The 21,182-nt window shown below is 41.4% G+C and overlaps 4 protein-coding genes across 5 annotated transcripts; 3 read left to right on the top strand and 1 right to left on the bottom strand.

The window, feature by feature from the left end:
- Positions 1-593: 593 nt before the first annotated feature.
- LOC135679412 (probable ion channel POLLUX) lies at positions 594-8,406 on the top strand. Of its 2 annotated transcripts, XM_065193148.1 has the most exons (12): positions 597-1,309; positions 1,414-1,473; positions 1,619-2,227; positions 2,682-2,864; positions 2,980-3,039; positions 3,126-3,329; positions 3,787-4,035; positions 5,104-5,202; positions 5,422-5,616; positions 5,849-5,941; positions 6,261-6,524; positions 7,745-8,406. In XM_065193148.1, exons 1-12 carry the CDS (start codon positions 776-778, stop codon positions 7,961-7,963), a joined length of 2,769 nt encoding a protein of 922 aa, XP_065049220.1. In that variant the 5' UTR covers positions 597-775; the 3' UTR covers positions 7,964-8,406. The 2 variants fall into 2 exon arrangements, with proteins under 2 accessions (XP_065049221.1, XP_065049220.1); XM_065193149.1 differs by lacking the exon at positions 7,745-8,406 and having other exon boundaries at positions 594-1,309; positions 5,865-5,941; positions 6,261-6,513.
- A 1,587-nt stretch (positions 8,407-9,993) lies between these two features.
- On the bottom strand, positions 9,994-11,383 carry LOC135679411 (photosystem II 22 kDa protein 1, chloroplastic-like). The gene is made up of 4 exons (XM_065193146.1): positions 11,080-11,383; positions 10,880-10,999; positions 10,561-10,804; positions 9,994-10,483 (listed from the first exon to the last, which is right to left on the bottom strand). Exons 1-4 carry the CDS (start codon positions 11,284-11,286, stop codon positions 10,236-10,238), a joined length of 819 nt encoding a protein of 272 aa, XP_065049218.1. The 5' UTR covers positions 11,287-11,383; the 3' UTR covers positions 9,994-10,235.
- Positions 11,384-12,504: 1,121 nt separating this feature from the next.
- LOC103992606 (filament-like plant protein) lies at positions 12,505-17,823 on the top strand. The gene is made up of 4 exons (XM_009412386.3): positions 12,505-12,915; positions 14,223-14,421; positions 15,345-17,224; positions 17,309-17,823. The coding sequence occupies exons 1-4, from the start codon at positions 12,850-12,852 to the stop codon at positions 17,597-17,599; spliced, it is 2,436 nt and encodes an 811-aa protein (XP_009410661.2). The 5' UTR covers positions 12,505-12,849; the 3' UTR covers positions 17,600-17,823.
- A 473-nt stretch (positions 17,824-18,296) lies between these two features.
- On the top strand, positions 18,297-21,109 carry LOC135585159 (BTB/POZ domain-containing protein At1g21780-like). The gene is made up of 4 exons (XM_065193145.1): positions 18,297-18,508; positions 18,605-18,750; positions 20,050-20,165; positions 20,370-21,109. Exons 1-4 carry the CDS (start codon positions 18,375-18,377, stop codon positions 20,973-20,975), a joined length of 1,002 nt encoding a protein of 333 aa, XP_065049217.1. The 5' UTR covers positions 18,297-18,374; the 3' UTR covers positions 20,976-21,109.
- Positions 21,110-21,182: the final 73 nt, after the last annotated feature.

Below are 21,182 nucleotides of genomic sequence, written 5' to 3'. Positions count from 1 at the left end.
TACGTGGCAAGTAACCATTGGCGATCTGTCAACACTCACGCGTGCGTCCCACCAGCAGTGGCGGCGTCCGCAAACAAAACAACGACGTATGCGGGCCCACTTCCCCTACCGACACGCCCGCAATAACAAAAGATTCTTCTTCTACCTGGTACTGCGTTACCTAAGTTGGTACCTATCTCCTCATTGGACGTTCGCGTCGAGGGCCCACAATCAATGTTTCGGGTTACGGGTTGACGAGTCTGATGTAAGTTAAGACAGCGACACCGTACAGGAAAACCCTCCGCTCACCTAGCGGGACCCGCATCAGCGGGTTAGAATAAACAACGGTGGACGCAGACAGTCTCGCGTATGGTGGAGAGCGGGAGGCCTGACTGTCCAATCTCGAGTACGAAACAGGGAAATCCCCAAACCCGTCGTCTACAGGTTTCCATCAAAAGAATGAATCATGTATAACCTGGGGGGCCCAAGGTTGACGACACTGTTCGCTGTTTGATTCTAACAGCCAAGCTGCATATCCAATCAGGGCCGTTTCCTGATTGAATCCCGTCACCTCCCTGTCGCCATCCTCACTCCACCCAGCCAAAATGGAGCTCAGCGGCCGCTCTCTCTCTCTCCTCTGTCTCTCTCTACAGTGGTAGTAGAATAAGGATAAAAGCGAACGGAGATCTACGCCGATGCTTTTTGGGCAATTTCTTGGTCGAGATCGAGGTCCAGAAGATCGTCTACAAGTAATCCGAAGCTAACTACGCAAGGAATCAGAGAGACAGAGCCGACGATGCCGAGGAACGATGGCGACTCCAGCTCCGGCTCGGGACCTAACCCTAACCCTAATCCTAACTCCGTCCCAAAACTTAGCAACGGCGGGACGCCGCCCCAGCTCAAGAGGTCGCGGACCATCACTGCAACCATGGCCTCCGGAGGAGCCGCTGCCGTCCGGCGAGCTGCCACCGGCCCCCTCCCGTCCTCGCGGAGGCTCACGGTCGCCGTCGATAACCCCTCCGACGCCCCGGCAAATGGCGGCGTCTTCGACCGGGACTGGTGCTACCCCTCCTTCCTCGGGCCCTACGCGGCGCGGCCCCGCGCCACCGGCCGGGCGTCCTCCTCCGGGCCAAAAAAGCTGGACGTGCCGCTGCCGCTGCAGAGCTCGACCGATCGGAGTTCTGCGGCTCTTTCGGACGAGGAGGAGAAGGTAGTGGAGGAGCGGCCTCTGGTTCTTGAAGAAAGAAAGCAAGGCCCATTCCCTTCCACTTCGAGATCTCCTCCTAAAAGGAACTCCCGGTTTGACAACAATTCTTTGATTCTTTCACTCGTAAGTTTCTCGTTTGATCTCGCTTTCTTGGTTCCCAAGGAATATTCTAGCAAAGATTCAATTTAGCTTCTCGATTCTGATTCCACTTCCTTAAATTCTTGCAGTTCATTGTCGCGTGTGCCCTTTTAGCCATCTCTCAGCAAAAGAGAATTATAGAGCTCGAGGTATTACCGACCGTTTCATTTCGTGTTTTCTCTACTGTTTTATCCGAACTATCGAAATATTACAGAAGGATGTTTGTTCTGCTACGTTCTAATTTCTAGTGCAATTTGTTGAATTCTTTTTTGTTCTTTTGGTTTACTTTGACAGGAAGAGATTAACAACCTAAATAGGTTTTGCAACTTTGATGGTGTTAATGGACATGAAAAAGTTGCGGTTTTGCAGTTCGGCAGAAATAGCCTTGGCAATAGGAGTGTTGCTCTGTATATTGTTTTTCTGTCACTAGCAACGCCATTCTTGGTGCTTAAATTCCTTGACCATATTCCCCAAATAAAGGCACGCCCTGAGTCTTTGAATTGCAACGATGAAGAGGTTCCCCTGAAGAAGAGGATTGCATATAGAGTGGATGTCTTCTTCTCTGTGCATCCTTATGCTAAACTACTTGCGCTCCTTTTCTCGACGGTACTCCTTATTGGAATTGGTGGGTTGGCACTGTATGCAGTCAGTGATGCTAGCCTTTCTGAAGCTCTTTGGCTTTCGTGGACCTTTGTGGCAGACTCTGGAAACCATGCGGACCAAGTTGGCTCGGGGCCAAGAATTGTTTCAGTGTCAATCAGTTCAGGGGGAATGTTAATATTTGCCATGATGCTCGGACTCGTATCAGATGCCATCTCAGAGAAGGTGGATTCTTGGCGCAAGGGAAAGAGTGAAGTGATTGAGAGTGATCACATACTAATCCTCGGATGGAGTGACAAATTGGTAAAGCTTTCTAACAATGTCTAGCATTAAGATCTTATGTAAGTTCTTTTGTTTTTTTATTTTTCCTTAAAAGGAAATATATGATTGAAACAATACAGTAGGCACATACCCCTCCCAACATATTTAAAAACATTGAATGTCCAATTCAAACATGCTGTCTACTCTTCCGACCGGATTTTTCTTTGGGAAGGAATTAATTTACAGTTTAGACCGTGTGTTTGTGTGCCTTGTCTTGTTTTATTGTTACACCAGACTTCAATTCCCTCTATACTCCACCGAACTACTATACTTTGTATTTTGTGTGGTCAATAAAAGCATCTCAAGATGCAAAATCTTGGGCTCTGCATCAGACTGACTGTACCCAACATGGTAAATTTTTGTTTGGCCTACTGTTATGAACTACCATTTTTGTTATGGGTCAAGTAACTGTTACTTTCTGACCATTGTATAACAGGGATCCCTTCTCAAGCAGCTGGCAATTGCAAATAAGAGCATTGGTGGTGGTGTCATTGTGGTTCTAGCTGAAAGAGACAAGGAGGAAATGGAAATGGACATCGCAAAGCTTGAATTTGACTTCATGGGCACCTCTGTTATTTGTAGGAGTGGAAGCCCTCTCATACTGGCTGACTTGAAAAAGGCATTTCCTGGTGAACTCATGAGCTATTTAAGATTTGTACTTCACCATATGTGTTCTATCAAAAAATTCCCATTATAGCATTTTGAAAATGTTTCTCTTAAATAACTGCTGACAGGTGTCAGTTTCAAAGGCACGTGCTATCATTGTTTTGGCAGCTGATGAGAATGCCGACCAAGTTAGTTATTCTTTTGCCAACTAAGAATCCTTAACTCTTCTTTCTGAGTTAGATCTCAATCTTCGATTTGTGTTAATTTTGCTTAGAGCGATGCACGTGCCTTGCGAGTGGTGCTTAGTCTTACTGGAGTAAAAGAAGGTTTAAAGGGTCATGTTGTTGTAGAGTTGAGTGATCTTGACAATGAACCTTTGGTAAAACTTGTCGGTGGGGAGCTGATTGAGACGGTGGTTGCTCATGATGTGATAGGGCGCTTAATGATACAATGTGCACTCCAACCAGGCTTAGCTCAGGTAAAGTTCCTTCTTTTCCCTTCTTTCCATCAATGCGGGTATTGGACCCACACCGAATTATATAGTAGCCATCTGCATACATATTAATCCACTTGGTTTGTTTCTTATCCTCTTGGCATAGTTTCGATATTATTATTTAGTTCATTTCTGAATTGAAGATTTTGGAAAGACTGCGGCTAAAGACGATTAAAACTATCAGATAAAAGACACCTTGTTAAAGAGATTCGCATGTGTTGGTGATTGATTTTTGTGCTGTATATGTTAGATATATACTGCTTCTATAATGTCCAAACTTCTATGCTTTAGATCTCTTGTACAGTTCATTCTTTATGAGGTTATCCTTTGTCACAATATAAACCGGCTGATGAACCTTGAGTACAGTGTTGGTAATTGAAAAGCTTTTTTCATACCTAACTGCAAATCTTTGGGTACTTGTTGTGCTTCTCACATTTTGCAGATATGGGAAGATATATTAGGATTTGAAAATGCTGAGTTTTATATAAAAAGATGGCCTCAGTTGGATGGTATGTGTTTTGAGGATGTACTGATCTCATTCGCTGATGCGGTACCATGTGGAGTTAAGGTTGCTGCAAATGGTGGACAAATCGTAATCAATCCTGATGATAGCTATGTTATAAAAGAAGGTGATGAAATCCTTGTTCTTGCTGAGGATGATGATACTTATTCACCAGGTCCTCCACCGGAGGTGATCTATCAAACTCTATTTAACATGGGATTGGTATCTTGAAATTCTAGAACTCGTTTCTTGGTGGTTCTGATTATACTTCACTTTGACTATTTTCCAGTGAAGCCCTGAATTGAGATGTTGTTATATATATGTGTTGCATCTGTAATCATATTGCTCATACATGAGATAGAATACTATATATAGAGCAGGTTTCCATGCATACTAAAACTGGAATCATATATAAGATCAAGTTTATACTAATCAAGGACTATCTGATCATTTTTGTTTGTGTTATCTTTTTCTCTCCTCCCTTCTCTTTTGTTTTTTAACTTTGTCAAACTATCATATATAATTTTCTATTGTTTTCTTGAGATTGCTATGATTCTGTTTCTTATGTGTGCGAGTATGTTTATTCGATCCCTTCTGGTAATGCTAAGAGATCAATTTTCATTTCTATAGGAACTGGTTTTGGTGATGGCTGTTGGATTTATATTAAGAAAGTTGTACTATATAAGTATATATAATTATTTGATCTTTATTGTACTTCCTCTCAAATCTTTACCATCCTAAATTTGTCTTCATAACTCTAATTTTGACTTAATCCTCACACGATTTTAATTGACTAGAAATGTCATCATGATTCAACAAACAATATAGTGATATATACACCAACAGACTTCATCTGGTATACTTATATAAATCTCATGAATGAAATTTGCAAACAAAAGATAAAACAATGATAACTCTTGGTGCATTTGCTTTAACTGTTTCTTCTTTTATAATCACATTGCTTGTAATAACTAGATGGCGCATGCCTTGAATTTTTAAACTTGTAAAGTGACATATGTGATTAGTTACCTAGTCTTGGTTAAGCTTTCAGGCTGAGTAAGCACTCTCATGTCATGAATTAAAAATTGTGAAAAAAATGAAAAATTGATTGATACACTGGATTGATTGTCAGTATTTGTTTCCCACGAGGATCATGAGATAGTTTGGACCTGGTTGGTTTGATAATTTGTAATGTCATCAATGCATGAACTTTTTAACATTTGACATGCTTCTAACCCAAAATCTTCCTTGCCTCAGGTGCGGAGGGGTTTCCTGCCTAATGTTCCCAGCCCTCCTAAGTATCCAGAAAAGATATTGTTCTGTGGCTGGCGACGTGATATTGATGATATGATAATGGTAATATGATTTCTAATGTATAACGTGATATGAATTCAAAGTGTAGATTTACTGCAGACTTGATTTATCTTTGAAGTGCCTCTAACTCTGGATTCGTGTGTAATCTATAAGTCGCCATCTTTTTTTCGCTGTGTTGCTTCATAAAAGCTAATTAGTTAACTTCTGTTTTGACAATGCGTGATCTAATTAGAAACTTGATGCAATTATTTTTACTACCAGGTGTTAGAGGCTTTTCTTGCCCCTGGGTCTGAACTGTGGATGTTTAATGAGGTTCCTGAGAAGGAGAGGGAGAAAAAGCTAACAGACGGTGGACTTGATCTGTCAGGATTAACAAATATAAGACTTGTGCATAAAGAGGGAAATGCTGTGATCCGGAGGCATTTGGAAAGCTTGCCTCTTGAAACATTTGATTCAGTGAGTATGCAAAATTTTGTAGCAATAAACTCCCATGTTTTTTCTCGTCATTCTACAAGTTAACATTCATCATTTGAGGGGCTAGAAAAAATTTCTAGTGTCATGTCTTCTGTCATGCATCCCATTTTTGTTGTCAAGAATATTTATTTGTCATTAAGTAATGTATTTTCAAACGGATGGTTTTCTGTATACCATCTTGCAAATGATTTGAATGCTAACTTTGAGCCAACAGATCTTAATTCTTGCAGACGAGTCTCTGGAAGATTCTGTTGTGCATTCTGATTCACGATCTCTGGCTACCCTTCTCCTTATTCGTGATATCCAGGTACTTGGTGGTTGGTTGTAGGAACTCTATTTGATTTCGAATTAAAGCCATTTGTTGTTGACTTTCAACTGCAATGTTATAATATATTAACGTCTAAACTGTCTCATGTTTAATTGGAACAGTGACACAGATGAACAATTTAGATTCAGTTTTCTGTTTCTATGATGTGTTTGTTCTTCCTTCATTCTTGACTTGCCTTTCACTATTAGGAACAGATATATACCAATTGATAATAAAGATGACAGTAATTCCATAATCTCTTGTGCTTTCTCATGCTTTGCACTGTGCAAACAGTTTATTGATCTTTTTTATTTTGTAGTCCAAGCGCCTTCCATCTAAGGAAGCAAAATCTCCTTTGCGCTATGCTGGTTTCTCGCATAGCTCCTGGATCCGTGAGATGCAGCAAGCTTCAGACAAATCAATAATCATCAGTGAGATCTTGGATTCAAGGACTAGAAATCTTGTGTCAGTGTCAAGGATTAGTGATTATGTCTTGTCAAATGAACTAGTGAGTATGGCATTAGCTATGGTAGCTGAAGACAAGCAAATCAATCGTGTTCTTGAGGAACTGTTTGCCGAGGAGGTACTTCTATTGGCTATTTCACAGTTGCACAACTTATTTAGCATCAATATAACTGCATGTCAAGCTTTTTTCTTTAAAGCTGGTTAGTAATTACTGCTTCGTATAATTTGCCTAGACATGGTGTATTTGTATGGAATACTTTTGGCAGATATGTTTCAAGTAATTTAGTTAGTGAATACATGGCGAATATATAATATTCGCTATGGATTCTTATCTACATCTGATTTCACCTGCCACAAGTGTTCTAGTATGTCTAAGGTTTTGTTTGGTTCAGGGTTTAGTGGAATTTGTGGCTAGAGGTTTGACCCATAAAATGTTGTAGAGTTTAAAAGGTTAACCAGATTAAATGGTTTAATCCATATAATCAGGAAAAGAAAACCTGCCTAAAGGAGTATAAAATACCCTCTCATGTTTCTTTTTCTAATCCATGGAGCCCAATTAGTTGGATTAATAACCACAAAGGAGAGCTAAATTAATTAGGGTGTCCAACACTATAAGTACACACATTAGTCATGATGCTCTTGATATTTCGGCAAATTAGTGGTGCAACAGCAAGGAACAGCAGTTGCCTTTGAGCCATTGCATTTGTCATGTCTAACTATGCATATTATGTTTATGGATGATGCCTATGCAACTTGTTTAGACTAATAATTTGATGTTATCTTGGGGCACCCATATATACCTCCTCATAGAACCACAAGAGAACGATTCATGTTGCACCCTGAAGACAGGATCTTTCCAGTTAGCTTCTAGATATGTAGTAATAACTTGCAAGATACCATTGCAAATAAAACCAGTAATTTTCAGAATTGTCATACCTTTTATTATTAGGTCAATGAACAATTTTACACGATTATTTATGTTTAATTTTAAAGCATTTATCATGCATGTTAAAGCCAAAACTTTATTTTGTTGAACATCTCAGTGCTCATCTTTACCATTGTCTATCACATGGTAGTATTTTTCAGTCTTTACTATCTATAATGGGGCTTTTCTCCTTTTGCAATAGCTCACTAGACGATAAGGCTATGGAAGGTCATTTATACTTTCTTTTCTTTTCTTTTCTTTTTTAGCATAGGTGGAAACTCAACCTATTTCTATCCAAGAAGAGTAAATAGACCAATAAGATTCATTAGAAGCAAAAATACCAACTTTATTAGACAAGATTATGAATCATAAGACATCCATACAACTGAAACTTTTACTTGTATATATTACAGGGCAATGAAATGTGCATCAAGTCTGCTGAATATTATTTGTATGAACAAGAAGAATTGTGCTTTTATGATATAATGGTTAGGGCTCGTCAAAGGAAGGAGATTGTAATTGGATATCGCCTTGCCAACACAGACCAAGCAATAATTAATCCAGAAAACAAGTTGGAAGTTAGAAAGTGGTCTCTTGATGATGTTTTTGTTGTCATCTCAAATGGTGATTGATATCTCAAAGCAGTTTGTGGTCAGTTGCATCACTCTAGTTCCACTTATATGATTGTCACAGTCCACCATGCTGACAGAAGAGAGAGAATTTTGGTACCATGATTGATACATTAAGAATCTTGCCTCTTTAACTTCTGAGTCTGTGTTACGTCATCCTGATGCTTGTACCGATGAATATGATTTTGCAGCAGCTTAACTTTGAGCTAATTGTTGTATCTTTCTATCTGATTAGTGATCAATAAACTTGGAAATATGTACATAATTTTTTTTTTCAACTTTACTGCAAGATATGATAATAATGTTAGCCTTCTCCATACGGGAGTAATAGTTTCATACTATGTTAGTATGACAAAGGGCAATAGCTGCACTGTAAGCTGAAATTTTGATGATGTCGAGCATAATTCCTGACAAAATTGTAGTGATTGATTTCATTCCCGCTTCCATATCCAACTTATTTTGGTTTATGATGATGTGCTTACATTCTTAATGTATTAGACATTACAGACATGTGCCTTAGGAGCCACATGATCATGACAAGTCAGGTTGATGTACAGGTTTTATCGGTTTGTATTACATACGAACGAGATGATTCTTTACTTTTCCTTACAGGTTGCTAAAATTTAAATTTTGCTTAAATCAATTTTCAATATGTAAAATGATGCAACTGATATATTTAGAGTAGCCACTGTTATATTGTACTCATGGGGAGAAAAAATGAATTCGGTGAGAGATACGTAGACCTAAGGTATGTAGTTTTAAATAATACCGCTCGGTATGGGCGTTATATATCAGTCCGATAGTATATCGGTACATGGATTGTTCGCTATCGAGCAAAACGCTTAACATCGCATCATATCGTATAATATGGGGTTATATCGGGCGATAACGATCGAAATTTTGATCGTTATCGCATGATACAATTGATCGTTACCGGTATGTAACAATGCTCTAGTCAAATTGATCGTTGGAGTCTTTTCTCATACGTTTTTAAACTCTTCTTTTCTCCTATTTCACTTTATTTCACTCTCATACTCTCTTAAATTATTTCAAACTTTTTTTTTTCTCGTGTTTGCATTTTCTTAAACTATACAAAACAACGATTTATGAATTGAATCGAGGTTAATTAAAAAAATTAAGAGGAAACTTTTTTTAATCATATTCTATTTATTTCTTTGATTAGATGTATGTATTTTTTTTTTATTTTTTTTAGGTATTTTCGGATGATTTTAACCTAAATTAGGTGTACCGCTTGGTATGCCCTAGTATACCGCTCAATATACGGTACCGTATTGTATCGAGCCAAGCTCGAAACATCGGTACGATGCGAAATTTCAATCCTTGCATTGACCCACTATAAGAAATGGTTTTGATTTTATACTTTTGTAATGTTATTCAGCCACACCAACGGCAATGCTTTTATCCTTTTATTCATCATCAATGCTTAATTATCTCGAGTTACCAGTCTTCATAAATGTCATTTTTGTAATGCCTTCAGATTTTTCTTAAGCTGTCTAGGGAAGATTGCTTATATCATCTGCTTCTTTATGTAAGCTTGGATCAATTTGTTGGTAAATTCTTTACAAATACTTTGAATTATATGTTGATTCTAATAAGCTCAACAACATGGGTTTACTATGTCTGGTCCATTGGCAATTTTTATAGGATTTGTATTGCTGATTCTAATGTCTATATAAGTGCATAATCATTTTCATATTCCCCATATGTGTTTTATATTATTGAGAATTGATTCATAATAATTATCTACGTAGTTATAGAGGTAGTTCCTACACATAATTCAATCATGAGTGATATGATGGAGTGAGGTAGTTACCATTAGGTCCTATAAATAGGATCATAATTCATGAAACAAGATAGAGTGTGTGCTTTTATCGTTTTCTTGCTCCTCAATCCTCAACATATATTTCTTCACATCTTTCGGAATTTACGATTTCATTTCACATATGTTGTATATAGATGTTACATGTAGTAACAAGCATTCAGATAAACCACAGATGTTTATGAGCTACAGATGTAAAATTTACTGCACTTTTTTAAGTGATATGTAGTTGTACCTTTACCATCCAATTCATGTCATCAGCATATGTAGTGCTGTCACTTGCCCAAACAACTGTTCTTCCTCCATGGAGAAGGCAAAAGGAAAAGAAATAAGAAGGTTTAGGGTTTCTATGCACCTGTTATACAGGGTACATACAAAACTTAGCTACAGAATGGACATGGAGGTTGCCCTGATACATGAACCATCACAACACTCTCACTCTTCTTCTTCTACGTCAGTGACGAACTTCCCAGTCCCTGGATTCAGTGCTGCAAAGAAGAAGAACACAACGTTGAACAGGACCAGTGGCTCGATGTCGCTGATGGGCACACCGGTTTCGATGTTGAGCTGCGCCAGCGCTCCCTTTCCTGTGACGATCTCGCCGATAATGGAGAATGCGATCCCCAGCTGAGCCAATCTCCCCACGAAGAGCTCGTTCGCCTTGGTGAATCCGAAGAGGGGACCTTTCATTCAAGTACAACACAAGGCGTCACGATCGCCTTCCATGGGTCAAATCAAATCGGCAGTTGGGTTCAATTACCTCCTTCCTTCAGTCCCAGAGCAGATCTGAACCCCTTGCCGGGAGGGATGACGGCCCCCTCCAGGCCCGTGGGCGGATCGTCGACGAAGCTTCCGCGGTCGCCGAGAGCGCCTATTGCTCCGAGAAGAGTGAAGAGGATGAAGAAGAGCAGGAGCGGCTCCGCCTCATAGATCGGTATTCCCGTCTCCAAGTTGAGCTGCGCTAGGATTCCTTTCCCTGTGATCGCTTCTCCCAGTATAGATGCCTGCAATTTGAGCCGCTCTCAGATCGTCTTCAAGCTTCGGTCGTGGTGTAAGCAGTCGATGGCATGCGTACTCACCGCGAACCCGATCATGGCGACACGGCCGACGAAGAGCTCGTTCTGCTTGGTGAAGCCTATCCCCCCTGACGTGCCGAAGATGCCATCTTCCACCTTCCGCTTCGGCTTCGGCTTCGCTACCTGTACAACGCAGCGCACACGGTCAACCGGGAGCTCGTGCACGGAGTAGTCCCGCAGAACAAGAGCGCGAAGCTGACGACCTGCTTCTTGGCCGGAGCCTTGGTTTTGGGCTTGAATATGGCGAGAGTCGGGAAGAAGGAAGCAGCGGGCGGCGGAAGCTGTCGTCCGTGAGGGACTCGAGGAAGGAGGAGGTGGGAGAACGGCGTGGGGCGGAGCCGGTGAGTCTGGGACTGCAGCAATGCAGCCTCTTTGCCGCCGATGCTGGAGACGAGCATGGATTGAGCCATGGCTTTGTGGCGGTACTCTTCTCTTCGCCTGTGACCGCGTGGTGTGTGTGTGGATTAAATGAGAAGGCGAGATGGGCGCCTGGATAGGGTTTCAGGAGCTCTCATGGCGGTGGAGAGACCACGTCTGCGTGTCGATGGACATGGAGATAATGTCGCATTGCTGCTATTGTAGAAGAGAGGTGGGTGTTGAGTGCTTGGGATCTGTGAATCCGAACTCCTCCACGCCTGCACCGAACCATAGCACGACGGTGGAGCGTCGTTATCATCCGGTGGAAGGAGGTCGCCTTCAACCTCTGTTCTCATACGAAGAGGGACTGTTTCTGAGCCAGTCATGTCTGCCTCGTCCCAGCGGCCGGCTGATCTCTTTCCGTCATCCTTCGTGTACGTGTGTTCCTCTTCGCAATAATGTTTTGACACGTGTATATTCTTCGCTGCTTACGTAAAATTTCAATTAATTATTTTCTTTTTCTTTTATAAATTATAAAATATCTTAAGGTATCAAATCATATCGATCGATGGGACCGATAAATGTCGATCCCGTGAGCCTCCACCGTCCGTCCTCAATTTGATCCGCCGACTTGGGATCGGATCCCGCACGCAAACCAAGGCGGCCTTCGTTTTTTAAAGCACGGATCTCATGACGTACGTAAATCATCCGACGGACGCGATCGCAATTGGATGCGCGGAACTAAAACGCGAAATTTGGAGGAGATCCCACTGACCTCTTCGATCACGCTCCTCTATCACCGATCAGGGTAGCATCTGACGGACGAGATTGAACCGGGTGCGCGGAACGAAAAGAAGATATTTGGAGGAGATCCGGCCCAACTCAACTCATCTATCACCTTGCCATCCGGAGAGCATCCGACGGACACGATTGGAATTGGATGCGCGGAACTAAAACGGGAAATTTGGAGGAGATCCCACCTTTTCCGAGAGAAAAGAACTCTCCATCTTGAATTCAAAATTCCTTTCCTCCCAGCCATCTGCGCTCCAGGCCACGACAGGGAACAGAGGAAACACCCAATGTCACGTCGCCCTCGCCCCTTCTCATGCTATTCTCGTGGAGGAATCCGATGGGGATGTTAGTGAGCGTACCTGCATCCTGATCCGGAAATGACATCTAATCATCTCCCCTGCATCTCCGCTGACATGTCTCTCTCGCTCTCGCTCCCTCAGTGCTTCAAATAAGAGAAAAAAGGCTCGTTTTTATTTTGGTCGGTTCTCTCTCTCTCTCTGCGCCCTTTTAACCTTATCGAGGCTCCGCAAATCGAAGCCATCGGTCATCCGGCTGGCTGTTCTTCCCCTCTTCTACTGCTTTCTTTCTTCCGATGGTGATTCGATGAGACGTTCTTTCTACGCTGGCGGCCAAGATTTCCGTTCTTTGATGGTGTTCGCCTCTGTGGGGTGGTTCTGGACAATGCGGGGTTCTGTTTGTGTGAGTGGGGGCTCGGGGTCGTCGTCTAATTTCTATTTTTAAGGGTGTGAAGTCGAAGGGGTTGAGGTCGGCGTGGTGATTTGGACTGCCAGAGTTGGCTGTGCTAGCTGCAGCAGTCCTCGGAGATGAGCCCTAGGGAGACGGAGATCTCGGGGTCGTTATCTTCTTCCCAAGCGTACTGGGATGAGCCGGTCCGTTTCCCTACTCTTTTCGTGCTCATATTCTCGTTTTGAAGCCTCAGTTTCCTGTTTCTTTGTAGTTTGTCGCTAAATAAAGCTCTCTTGGAACTCTTCAACTTTCAAAATGCAGAAATCTGTTTGAATTTCTCATCATTTGGTCCTTCTTGCATGTCATTCCTAAGCTTCCTATCTTTATGCTTAAACTCTCCCTTTGTGGTATATTAACAAGCAAGGACCCCCATTTTGCTTGTGTTCTTCCTGGAGTTCAAGGAAGTAATGTAAATGCAAATGTGGGATTCTTGGAACTAGGACCCCCCATTTTGCTTGTAAATGCAAATGTGGGATTCTTGGAGTTCAAGGAAGTAGTGTCTGATTGAATGTCATGTTGTTTTGGTTAATGATGTGTTATTGCCATATTAGCTAGTCATATTGGATGGTGTTTAGTATTGTGTTGTATTAGCAAGTACATCATCTCCAGAAATTCACAAAACAAAACAATAGAAAGGTCCTTATAACACTAGCTGATCAGCCTCTCCATTTACAATGGAAAGAGGCCCTTTTGAGTTCAAGGTGTGGAGAGTTGATGTATGTGACCTTACAGGCCCACAAGCAGAGATCTTGTTTCCATGACTTGAGCCCGCATCACCGATGCCATAAAGGGGCAATATTAATGTGATGTCTAAATTGGCAATCCTTGGATGAAGCACACTAAATTGCTTGAACCTCAGTTCAAAGATATATATTTTTACCATATATCACAGTTTGTGCATGCATGAAGCAACGTCACCACAACCTGAATGATAGTGTGTCTACTGTTTGGTTACTCGGAGTCCTGTAAATGATTATAATAAGTCACACAACCTTGGACCGAATTTTCACATGGTATCATGTCAAAATGATCCCAGACACATTTGAGTTTATTATGCCTGTATTTATGTCTACAATTTACTGTAAATTATTAACTCCATATCAATTGAAAACATTTGAAAGGAATAGATGAACCAGTGGACATTTTAGCCAAAAATTGACAACACTTTCTTTAAGCCTCATCCACTAATTATCAGGTAAAAATTAGGAAACTTGTTTGTCATTTTTTGTTTTTTTATTAGCAAATTGAATGCTTATTACTGATTGGTTGGCATGCCTTATCTGGGTTTAGCAGTATCTTGCAGAGTATATCTATATCTTTATATATGTATGTATATACTCTGGAGTTGAAGAGAACCTTATGGCCTTACATCCCAATATGTGCTAGACATGTATTTTACGGCAAACAAATATGGGTGGTGTTGTATAAACAGCTGAAATACTGATTGCAGGAGGTATCAAGGGCTTCTGCTGCTAATTCTTCTCCAAGCGATGCACAATCAGCGGATGATTCATTAAAAGATGTTGATGTTGAAGTAGGTGACACTACAAAGAGCAGCACCGAGAAATTAGCTGCTGCTCTTGTGAGTATACGTTCTAAAGAAGATTTGGTGAAGCAACATGCAAAAGTTGCTGAAGAAGCTCTTTTAGGTAAGCTTCCTGATACAAATACTTCAAGCAAACATATAGACAATTCAACCCAAGTCTGTGAATGTATTGGCATGAATCAGCTGGAATGCAAAAGAACTCAGCCAGTGCAATCAAGTCTTTTTGATATTGCAAATAATAAATTAGGATTATGCTCAGATGAGAACTATTTCATCTCATTCCATGCTCTGCCATCCTGCTTAAATATAGTGACCATGCTTGTTGGTGTGGAATTTTAGGGCAGGATGTATATTGTAAAATAAAAATCATCTACCAAGAACTTACGGCTAACTGGATCCTGACTAGTTGAGTCGCTCAACGTTGATTCCTTATGAAGTAATCTGGCTCTGGCTTTTGACTTTGTAATTCTAAATCAAATTTCTACAATTGTGCAGTGTGGTGCATAGATTAGTACTTTGCATCTTGCACGAAGTAGTCAAACATGATGACTTAGTTTTCTTTTGTAGTTCAGACCTAATGCCGTACCTTTTGAAGGTTGCACTATTTCATTGTTGTACTGTTGCAGCTGAACTATGTCTTCATCATCAAATTTTGATAACATTAAAATGATTAATAATCTTCTGTCATAAGCTTCAGAATTTCATGTTTTAGTGCATTAGTTTATTCCACCATCATAACATTCTAGCAGATATAGTATCCCACCATGTATGATAAATGATTGCTAACTACCATTGGCATCAGAAGAAAATTTTACTCATCTTGAATGATCAACTTGTCCAGGATGACATGATGGGAAATTTAGAAGGCTACAAACTTGGAGTTAAAAAAACTCAATTACCATCAATTTTAAGCTCTTCGATTGGTTTTTCTTCTGCAGTCAGCATCTTTGTCTTTCACTAGTTTTATATTCAAAGTCATTTATAACTTTGTTGCTAAATTGGTGAAATTTCCATTTTTCTTGCCAGGCTGGGAAAAGTCGGAAAAGGAAAGCACATATCTGAGGCAGCAACTCAAAACTGCAATGCAGACGAATACTTCCCTTGAAGAAAAACTTGGCCACCTTGATGATGCCCTCAAGGAGTGTGTTAGACAGCTACGGCAATCAAAAGAAGAACAAGCGGAGAAAGTCCAGGATGCCATCTTCAAGAAAGCACGTGAATGGGAGTCTCTCGAGTCTGAACTTGAAGCCCGCTTCACTGAGCTTCAAACCCAGCTGGAAGCTAAAACTGAAAGTTACAACTCTTTGAACCATGAGCTTTGCTCTAAAGTTGAGACTCTCGAAAAAGAAAATGCTTCACTCAAAGTTAAATTAACTGCTTTAACCGAGGATCTCCATGTGCGAACGCTAGAGATGGATCTCAGTATCAGAGCTGCAGAAACAGCCAGTAAGCAACACTTAGAGGGCATTAAAAAGATGGCCAAGCTCGAAGCTGAGTGCCGTAGTCTGCATGCTAGAATACAAAAGCCATCATTGTCTAATGATCACAGGTTCATTTGCAACTCTTTGTATGGAGAGTCTCTCACTGATAGTCAATCAGATAGCGGGGAAAGATTGTTTGGTCTGGAAAATGAGCTAAGTGTTCCAGACTCATGGGCATCAGCATTGATTGCTGAGCTTGACCAGTTCAAAAATGAAAAGTCAAGTGCTAGAAATCTTACCAGTCCTGTAGAAATTGACCTGATGGATGACTTTCTTGAGATGGAAAGGCTTGCTGCATTAACAGAGATTGACTATGGAAGTTCTAGTTTTGAGCATGAAGCTGATTTAGATGTTGCCATACCCAGGCAGAGGTCTCCTAGAAGTAGTCCTGAAACCATGCGCCAGCAGATGGCTGTATTGGAGGAAAAGATTGAGAAAATGACAATTGAAAAGGGGAACATGGAGACGTCTATAGCTCAAACCAACTGCCAGCTGAAGACCTCTTGCAATCAGCTAGTAGTAGCTGAAGGTGAGTTGGTTGAACTGCATAGACAACTTAATTTGGTTAATGGGGAAAAGCACACTCTTGAGATAGAACTAGAAATAGCAGAGGCAAAGAGAAAGAAGATGGGACTTGAGCTTGATATGGCACATAAAGAAATTGGGGATTTGAAGCATAGATTAAACTTATTAGAGAAGAGAGTTGACGAAGAGAAGCCATTAAGCAAAAAATTCACTGGTAGGTGTCAGAATATGGAGGTGGATGCAGAAAGGAAGGAAATGGAATCTGAGCTTGAATCTGCATATGGGGATCATACAAATTTACAAGATAATACAGACTTTTTAAAAGTGGAATTTGAAGAGAAGCGGTTGTCTGCAGAATGCACATATAGGTACCAGAATTTAGGCACCTTAGAGGAAAAGAGAAAGGATCTGGAGTCTCAGATTGAATCAGCAAACTTGGAACTTTCCAAGCTACATGAGAAGTTTGATCGAACTGAAAATAAAATTGAGATGTTTTGTTTTGACAATTGTCCAAGCATGGATGCTATCGACGAAAAGGGAACGCAACTGGAATATCAAACTAATTCAGCAAATTTGAAAGTTCACAAGCTACAGGAGAAGGCGGATTTATCAGAAGCAGAAGCTGAAGAGCAAGTACGACCATCTGCAGAATTTGAATCCGATATAGAGTCTCTGGAAGCGAAGAAAATGGAACTGGTGGTGCAACTTGAACTGGAACACATGGAAGTTCGGAGCCTTCAGGAGAAGGTGCAGATATTAGAAAAACAAATCGAAAAGGAGAAGAGATTGACTGCAGAATTTGCAGCTCGGTGCCACACACTGGAAGATGAACTTTCCACGAAGCAGCAATCCGAGACTCAACAATCTGCAAACTCAACTGCATCTCTGAATATTAGACAGGTAAATGTATTTAACGCCTCAAGCTTAGGCAACAGATCTTTGTATCTCAAACACGACCCTATCGTGTGATTTATTCCTATACAGGAAAAAGAGGTTGCTCAGGCAGCCGGAAGGCTTGCAAAGTGCCAGAAGACCATTGCCTCTCTCAACCTGCAGTTGAAAACGTTAGCAACTCTGGATGATTTCTTGGTCCAAACAAAGACGCCAGAATCAAGTGGAAAGACAGTGGAACTCAAGGAGGATTCTTCAGAAAAACCAGGTGGCTCTTCAGCTCTCTGCAACGGCGCACAAAGCTTGCCCTCGGCCGATTGCCGACTGATTTCGCCCCCCATCAGAAGCAATGATCTCATACAAACCAAGTACATATGTCACTGACAAAGAAAGGTAACATTTGTTCGATGGATGCACTATTTCTCGTTGATCAACAGATGAGTTTTCATCGGTGCCGCCGAATCTGTAGCTTAAGCAACAAACGGAGGACACACTTGAAGCCATTTCTCATGGTAATGCATGTGGCCTTAGCATCAAAAACACAAACTTTGCTTTTATGTAGTCTGCGGCATTATAATGAGGATATCTTTTTGCTCCTCCCAACATCTCGTCGATTTGATTTGCTTTTTATTATGCCTTTTGAAATGGATAACTTAGTTCTTTTGTTTATTAAATGTTGATTTCAATTTTCTTTTAGTGGTTTCGTTCATCGGATTCCTTATTCTTTCTTTCGATACTGAACCTAAATCTAAATCCAAATTTAAATTAGTTTGATTTGTGGGTCGACGGCCTTCCCAATTAATCTGGAGGCATACTCGTTACGGCACCGAGAAACCTCCTCGTCTTCTGCTGCGTCGAAGAAGCCCATTGGAAACCCTTCCTCTCCGATCTGGTGTTTCTGCCGGAGGACCAAACACGATTTCTTATTTGGTAATTGGGGCATTAAAGTGCCTTCAACTGGTGGGCCCACGAGTTCGACGGTCGTACGGGACCTGGTGCCTGTCTCGGCATGACAGGGGACACCTTTTGAGGAACCGGTGTACGTGTCATGCCTTTTTGATCCAAAAGTATCGAAAGAGATACTGCTGCCTTTCCTTGTCACCGGTGCAAAGCGCCTTTGTTGCTTCGTCTGGTTTACTTCCCTGCGAGCGAGAGAGCGATGAGCGCCGGAGTGGGAAACCCTAACGATTCGAAGGTGGAAACGATCGCGAGGCTGGCGCAGTGGAGGATCGAGAGCTTTGGCCCTTGCTCCTACCGCCGCTCGGATGCCTTCAAGCTCGGCATCTGGAGCTGGTGCCGTTTCCTCCTCTTCTTTCTCACCGACTTCCCTCTTTGCTGACCTTTTTGGGCCAGAAGTTGGATCTTTACCGCCGTTGTTCGGGTTCTTAGGTACCTCTCGGTCGAGAAGAATCGGTACATGCACATCCGGCTCTTCCCGGAGCCCTGCCGGGTCTCAAAGGAGCAGCTCCCCGTCGCTCGATTTGTGGTTCGGGTCTTCTCCCCTTGTCCTGGCCGCCGATCCTATGTGTCGCCTGGTATCCCTCATCGCCTCGCCCTTCATTTATGCTGACTTGTTTTACTCCTATTTCGGATTTCTTGCTTGTTTCAGTGCACAGATATGAGGATTTAAGTTCTTATAAGACTGTTTGAACTACGGAAGAAGTGGTTTGAATGAAATCCGGATTGATTGGGTTCCAGCTATGGTTTTCATCTCATTAGATTCCAAGAGACGGTAAAAAATCCCTTTTTAATTTGAGAAACTATATTAGGGTTCGAATGCTATCCAAATTAAATTCTTCTGTAGCTTTATTGGACACTCTATAGTAACAAGTAGAGTTATACTACCTGTTAAAGTCAATTCTAGGTTGCCTGAGCTGGAAGCCAACTTGGATCCAACCTGATCTTTTTTTCAAGCCGGTCTTCGGAAAAACACGCCAAGCTGGTCTTTCGACCCTGCAAAGCTAACTCGGTGGATGTTCCCGATAATGCCTCTGCGACGGTTAAGTCAATGATGGTTTCGGACAAGCCAAACAAATCGGACTAGTCTAGCGGGCCTGTTATTTTGTTAGTGTCTTGAGCGTACCTACGCGGCCCCTTTTATAGTCGAGCCTGGGGGGGCATTACACCATCTGTTTAGGGTGGCTGTGCCTGATGGTTGCAATCGCTTATAACAGACACTAGATCGTTTGTCAGTTAGCCATGCTGTTCATAAAAATCCGCACTTCGATATGTGTTCATAGAAATCATTGCTGGGTAGTGCATGATACTAGCGACTAAGATGATGACACGTCGATTGTATGAGATGCTAGCGGCAGCCACATCATATCCACTATAACACTAACGCATCGGGTTCCGTCTTATTCATACCCAGCCATGATTTCGCTCTAAATATGAGTCCTGCAACAAGCAAAATACCTTTTAATTTAACAACTAATATCACTTGGATTACAATTCGAAGTACAATTTGTCTTTGATTTCCAAGCACACATGACATGAAAAATAATGGGAAAAATACATGGAATTCCTGAATATAGAATTGTGGTAGTCAACTAAAACTAGTTTGTTTTAGATTTGATCCTAACTCAGTTAGACTAAAGACTAAACCTTTTATTCTGAATCGAAATGTGCTTTTATTCTTGTGTGGCAAATGATCCAAAACCTGAATAAGCTTGTCCAATTGGTTGAGTTTTATCACAATGGGTCTAGATAGGTTGACCGAGAGTTCATGGTAGAACACTAGGGTTTGTGGTACTAAAAATTAAAATGTGAAAAATTAGTGTATTTGCTTGTACTTTTGTTCCGCAGCTATCTGACTGGTCATGGCTCAACTGCAGTTTATGAGAAGCTTCTCCGTACCAGTGAAGACTTTGTATGGGTCACTGATTTTAATTCTCCTGGATGCTTCATAGTTGATGTGGAGTTTCTGGACTTGAAGATAGCTCCATTGCACGTAAGGGCTTAAGAAGTTGAGACTTTTAAGGCTTGTGAACTGTTCATGTTTTCATATAGAACTAGTTCCATAATCTTTTGTGACATGATATTATATTCAAAGGAATGATAAAAAGATGCAACAAAATTGATTTAAATCTTCAGACTCTTTTTTTTAAAGAAAAAAAGTTCTGAACCAATATGTTCATATGCTTGTGGAATTTAGGGTGGAGATCCTTCTTCAATCTGGTCTAACGGACGGATGCCGCAGACACTTTCAAGCAAAAACACTATCCGATGCCTCTCTCGAATGCTCGAGGAGGGTATCCATGCTGATGTTACCATCAAAACTTCAAACGGTCTCCTGAAGGCCCACAAAGCAGTTCTTGCCGCAAGCTCTCCTGTTTTCGAGAGCATGTTCCTGCACAATCTCAGGGAGAAAGAGTCATCGATGATCGTTGTAGAGGACATGTCGCTGGAGGCTTGCTTGGCACTTCTTTGTTACATGTATGGCACAATAGTACAGGATCAATTCTGGAAGCATAGACTTGCGTTGCTCAGCGCGGCGGACAAGTACGACATCGGCGACCTCAAAGACTGCTGTGAGGAGAGCCTCTCGGAGGACATCAGCTCTGACAATGTCCTCGAGAGGCTTCATGAGGCATGGCTCTATCAACTTAACAAGCTGAAAAAGGGATGTCTGACATACTTGTTTGATTTTGGCAAGATATATGATGTGAAAGACGAATTAAATGCCTTTTTCCGCCATGCTGATAGGGAGTTGATGTTGGAGATGTTCCAAGAAGCCCTTACTGCTTGGAAGCCTGCATGACCATGGACTTACTGTTCTGAAGTAACTTAATGCTTTGTTATTAGGAGGTATGAATGTTCTTTCATGATCAAGCTATGAATATTGTTGTTTCTTCTCGCTCATTCTGAGGTAATTTAAGTCTTCCTTTAATACTAGTCTCGGTATGTATTACTAAATAATAATAATATCATTATTATTATGTGATTGAGGAACCGATCGTGGTTGGAT

This window comes from Musa acuminata, chromosome BXJ1-7 (genome assembly GCF_036884655.1).
Source record: "Musa acuminata AAA Group cultivar baxijiao chromosome BXJ1-7, Cavendish_Baxijiao_AAA, whole genome shotgun sequence".
Classification (NCBI taxonomy): Eukaryota; Viridiplantae; Streptophyta; class Magnoliopsida; order Zingiberales; family Musaceae; genus Musa; species Musa acuminata.
This window is presented reverse-complemented; position numbering and strand designations above follow the sequence as displayed.

Bases quoted from the DNA above. Each gene is read 5' to 3' on its own strand.
- LOC135585159 (XM_065193145.1), top strand. From the start codon at position 18,375: ATGAGCGCCGGAGTGGGAAACCCTAACGATTCGAAGGTGGAAACGATC. The intron at 18,509-18,604 runs GTGCCGTTTCCT...TCGGGTTCTTAG, and splicing joins AAGCTCGGCATCTGGAGCTG to GTACCTCTCGGTCGAGAAGA. The intron at 20,166-20,369 runs GTAAGGGCTTAA...TGTGGAATTTAG, and splicing joins TGAAGATAGCTCCATTGCAC to GGTGGAGATCCTTCTTCAAT.
- LOC103992606 (XM_009412386.3), top strand. From the start codon at position 12,850: ATGAGCCCTAGGGAGACGGAGATCTCGGGGTCGTTATCTTCTTCCCAA. The intron at 14,422-15,344 runs GTAAGCTTCCTG...TTTTCTTGCCAG, and splicing joins TGCTGAAGAAGCTCTTTTAG to GCTGGGAAAAGTCGGAAAAG. The intron at 17,225-17,308 runs GTAAATGTATTT...ATTCCTATACAG, and splicing joins CATCTCTGAATATTAGACAG to GAAAAAGAGGTTGCTCAGGC.
- LOC135679411 (XM_065193146.1), bottom strand. From the start codon at position 11,286: ATGGCTCAATCCATGCTCGTCTCCAGCATCGGCGGCAAAGAGGCTGCA. The intron at 11,000-11,079 runs GTCGTCAGCTTC...TGCGTTGTACAG, and splicing joins AGGCTCCGGCCAAGAAGCAG to GTAGCGAAGCCGAAGCCGAA. The intron at 10,805-10,879 runs GTGAGTACGCAT...CTCAAATTGCAG, and splicing joins TCGCCATGATCGGGTTCGCG to GCATCTATACTGGGAGAAGC.
- LOC135679412 (XM_065193148.1), top strand. From the start codon at position 776: ATGCCGAGGAACGATGGCGACTCCAGCTCCGGCTCGGGACCTAACCCT. The intron at 1,310-1,413 runs GTAAGTTTCTCG...AAATTCTTGCAG, and splicing joins ATTCTTTGATTCTTTCACTC to TTCATTGTCGCGTGTGCCCT. The intron at 5,203-5,421 runs GTAATATGATTT...TTTTACTACCAG, and splicing joins ATATTGATGATATGATAATG to GTGTTAGAGGCTTTTCTTGC.